Source organism: Centroberyx gerrardi, chromosome 14 (assembly GCF_048128805.1).
Source record: "Centroberyx gerrardi isolate f3 chromosome 14, fCenGer3.hap1.cur.20231027, whole genome shotgun sequence".
Taxonomy (NCBI): domain Eukaryota; kingdom Metazoa; phylum Chordata; class Actinopteri; order Beryciformes; family Berycidae; genus Centroberyx; species Centroberyx gerrardi.
This window is the reverse complement of record NC_136010.1, coordinates 12005486-12010160: the sequence shown is the minus strand read 5'-3', so window position 1 is coordinate 12010160 and position 4675 is coordinate 12005486. Positions and strand designations below refer to the sequence as shown.

General features: G+C 41.3%; 1 protein-coding gene across 1 annotated transcript; it reads right to left on the bottom strand.

The window, feature by feature from the left end:
- Positions 1–262: 262 nt before the first annotated feature.
- Positions 263–2338, bottom strand: hoxc12a (homeobox C12a). Its single transcript, XM_071923945.2, has 2 exons — positions 1750–2338; positions 263–501 (listed from the first exon to the last, which is right to left on the bottom strand). Exons 1-2 carry the CDS (start codon positions 2336–2338, stop codon positions 263–265), a joined length of 828 nt encoding a protein of 275 aa, XP_071780046.1.
- Positions 2339–4675: the final 2337 nt, after the last annotated feature.

Here is a 4675-nt window from a genome sequence, read left to right as displayed (position 1 = left end):
CACAACTTTGTGTGGTTTAATAGCAAACCATGAAGGCAGTCTTATTGACAACATTATGTAGATTCCTAAGTTTTGAAAACAAATGTCAGATGTTGGTTTGCTCTGGGCTTATGTAGCCTGCACCTTAAAAAAATCTGAAATTGTTCTAATAATTGCCTGCAATGTAAAAGATGGATAGATGAGTGCATGCATTTAAAGAAGACCTAGGGGAGCGTACAAGGCTTGGCTTTTACTGCCTATCGATTCACCTTCTGCTGCATCTCTAAAAGTAGGCCAAAGCTTGCTCCCTCAGCATGAGTCTCTTCTTCTTCATCCTGCGGTTCTGGAACCAAATCTTGACTTGTTGGTCGCTGAGGTTCAGGCGGTCGGAGAGCTCCCTCCGCCGCTGCCTGGTGATGAACTCATTCAGCATGAATTCACCCTCTAGCTCAGCCAGCTGAAGTTTGGAATATGGTTTACGTTTCTTTCTGGTCCGAGTGTGCATCGGGTACCACGGGGCACCTGGAGAGGGAGGGGGCATACAACGGGATTAGTCACCACAGATGCAAAATCACGGTCACCTCCAAGGTTATGAGGAGCCTACAGGGCGTCAGTTGGGCATGGCAAGGTGGGGCACTTGCCTTATCCTAAGCGAGTCCAAAATTGATCTTATAGGGTTTTCTTTTACCATTATACTAGAGAATTTCCTATTACACGATTTGGAAGCCATATCTAAAAAAAAAACGAATGAAATTAAAAGAGCATTCATTTCTCTCTGTGCTGTGTGCGTCTGCGCAAGACAGGCTAGTCTAGGTCTAACTATTTATCAAATTGACAAAATCATATATTGTCAATCATCAGGAACTGCTCCACTTGTCCCCGGAAATTAAGTCAATATAACAGGGTTTCAAAGTTTTGATATTGATTGTAACAGATGCAGGGACTTTGCTAGACCTTAGAATTTAGTGAACTGACGCCACTGGTAGCAAACTGAGACTTCCTCCACACACAGCCAAACTGGATTTGTTTTGATCTCTGTCTGGACTTCGCTACTCTCAAGAGCACCAGGCTTTGTCCTGTTTTGTGTAATGTTTGCAGCCTATACATAGTCTAGTAACAACGTAAGTTTTTATTTTTCAACCTCCTATACAGAGACCACCAATATACAGTGGTTTATGTCACAGCAAGTTTATTGTTGCAGTTAAAGTTACATTAACGTGATAATTAAGTCGTGCTTGCAAATACCCCTACTTATTTGCGAGTTTCAAAGCATATTAAATGACTCTTGAGTACACAGCGACAGATATTAATTCTGTTTACGAGTCATTAAAAAGAAAACTCTCTCCATTTGATGCAGTCAACCAAAGCGGCTCACCTCTTTAAATCACTGCACTAATTTGTGTGTACTATAAGTGCAACAATAGACCAAAATCGACCATTCATAGGCCTCAATCACAGTCCCTCGTTTAAGATACATGAGTGCAATACCAGGACTGATCGCCTGTTAAATGCTTGGTAGGTAATATGGTTTGGTGAGGTTATCTATAACTGTACACAACCACATGGCGTGTGGAGTATTTTAGGGCAACCCCTAGCGGCGTTCGCACACCACGCAAGTGCCCTGCAGGCTAATCTAAACAGCAAGTTGTGCATCAAGATAACGAGCTCTAAGGAGGGTTTGATATAACTGAGATAAGCTATGTGCAGCATTCATACCAACAACGTGAGAAGTGATTTTTTAATTATTGTGATTAAAAGCATGGGACCCACCTCCGCCTGCAGCTATGTTGCCTGAATGGTTTCCCGGTGACACCAGAGTCTGTGTATCGCTGGATGAAGGCTTGCTCCCCTCGTTGAGCAGAGAGGAGCTGGAGTCGGACTCCAGAGACTGACAGGATGGCGGGTCTTGCGTTAGCTGCTCGGTCCCATAATCATATTTGGAAAAGGCGGCTGTGCTGCCCATTCCACTGTGCATCCCGTGGTCAGATGTTAGGGATGATGTGTCTCTCGCCCTATCCTCTCGTTTGAGGCTGCTGCCACCTGAACAGGTCTCCCTGTTTCCGTTGCCGTTGCTATAATAACATTTACCCTCTTCTGGTCTGGTAATTTCACACGACCGATTGAAAGAAGGGTTAATAGACACGGGGCTGCTAAAGTAGGATTGAGAGTATCCATTGCACGGCTCCGATGGATTCCACGGGAGGGAGCAAACATTGTCCCTTCTCGGGTAGGAGAGAGACGGTAGCCCCGCCAGTTGTCCCCCTGAGGCTCTAAAATTCGGAAAGTAAAATGTGTCTCCAGTGTGGATGTTTACCAAAGGTCCCACAAACCCTGGATTAAGGAGATTATGCTCGCCCATTTCCGCGGGCCCGACCAACAGCTTCTAGTTTATTGCAATCTGACATTTAACATAGTTAAACCTGGAAGGGCACCTGATTGGTTGTCCCCAAACCACGTGTCCAGGCTAACTTCTGCTACACATGGTACCACCCACTTGGTCCATCTCAGACAAAACAAAACATTAACTTCTGTATTACAGAGGTTTATATGCTTTTTAAAAATACTATAAATGTTTTATTAAAAATGTAGAATCTTGTTTTTCTTCACTAGAGTCATACAGAGCCCAAAAGTAGCCCAGGCTGCTTCTCTTTTTACACTCGTGGAACTGTCCATGGCCTCGTTTAGTGTCTTTATAAGCTGGCAAAAGTTTTTTTAATGCTATTTCTTATGAAAACTATTTATTTTTCTTGAAGGAGAGGGTGCATATGACATCTTGTTTTCTAGCAAATTACGGTTGAATTCCATGTCACATAAAGCTGTGATGTCCCTGTTTTACAAGCTTGTTTTAAGAAAAGACTGATGCTCATTGCTGCTCTCTACTCATATTTACAGTAACGGGGTCAGCAGGTTGAAGCCATTGGCTCTGTAAAAGAGGACGATATTCTATAAGGTTACTTTAAGAGGGTATATTTCACATAATATTCTCTAGTACACCTCACATGAACAACTTTAACAGATACCTCCTATAAATGTTCGCAGCCAAACTCTGGTGGGATTGTTATACCTCTCACAATTCTTTTATATGAATTTTACAAGATAGCAGAGGGCACTTAACTGATTCAATCAGCGGAGACTCTCTCTGCTCTATATCTCGCTAATTAGTTGATTTGTGGATGCAACTCTGAAGTTACTGAACAAATATGTGTCATGCCATACTGTAGTCATGCCTCTGACACAAAAAAGCCTCTTTTACAAACAAAAAGCTTTTCAAGCAATACCCCACAGTGCACCCTTTCTGCAGAAAACTTCACCATGATACGCCCAGGATTCAGGCATTCTGCCAATAGCTGGCGCATTAATTCCAATGTGGTCTTCAGTCATCAAATTGCCCAACCATCATTCTCAAAAAATATTCCTATGATTGACCTGTGCCTCCCGCATTCCTCTCCTCAGGTCCACAGACTCCCTATTAATTAAAAAAAAAAGGAAATACTTTCCAAAATTGTATATCTTTTTAATGTCAACCCAGTGGTATTTTCTGGCAATCCAAATTTTCCTGAATAAATTCATACTTCCACCTCTATCCTGTTCTCTAAGCGACTCCCAAGGCTAGACCAAATCGATTTATAGGCTAGATCTCAAAAGTTGCAGTCTAATAACTTAAGAGTGGTGAGCTGTGCATATGCCTTCATCATTATGGCAGGTTAAAAGTTTGATTTCAACAAGGACACGGAATTATGAAATGGCTAGAACCCCCCAAAAAAGAAAATAGGCTAAATAAATAAATATTAACATTAACGCACTAGCCTGTTAGTCGGCGTCATTCCACTCAAGTTCACGCCACAGCGTGTCTGACAGTGGGTTGAACTTGATATTGAACTCAAATACTCTATTTAAAAAATAAAAAAGTACAAAATAGAATCAATAAACTAGAATAAACATATAATACCGTTTTAGGCTATGGCATCTTGAAGTGACATGTTACAACATCATTAAAGTCATAATATGAATGCATTCCAAGATGCGCGATAGCTATTGCGCTGGTTTAAATAGTAACCATATCGTCTTCCGACACATGGGGCTATCCTGAAAATAAAATTATTCATATGAGTCCAAATAATCTAAATAAGTAGACTAATTTAATTAATAATATTAATATTATGAGGCTAGGGCTACTTAATAGAAATGTATAAGGCTACAGTAATATCTTGCACATGTGTGCTGAATGGCGCTAGTCGAGTACTACAAAATTGCCAATGAAGTGTTATGTGAGAACATTAGCATTCATTTAAACATTGGTTTGGGAGCGATTTGCAACTCGGCCGATATTTGATAGCCCTATCTGTCACTTGTGACCATGTAGCCTATCTAACCTAAAGGCACCGGGCCTAGCTCTACCCTGAAATAGAAAGAAGAATATCAATTTTAAAACTGGAGAAGCTCTCAAGGATCCTTTACGGTTTCATCCTGTCCTTTGGACTCACTGTACATAGCCTCTCCAATCACTCCACATACTTGCATCTAGTTAGTGTGTCTCGCAATGCAGCACAACATCAACCCAATGTTATATCTTGTGACTCAGATTTACACTCGTCATGAGGAGCGTTGGGGTGACTTAGTATCACTTCACGGCTTCTCGTGTTATTATAATAAAAATGTCCAAAAGCAAAACAGTCCAGTGTGATGTTTACAACAA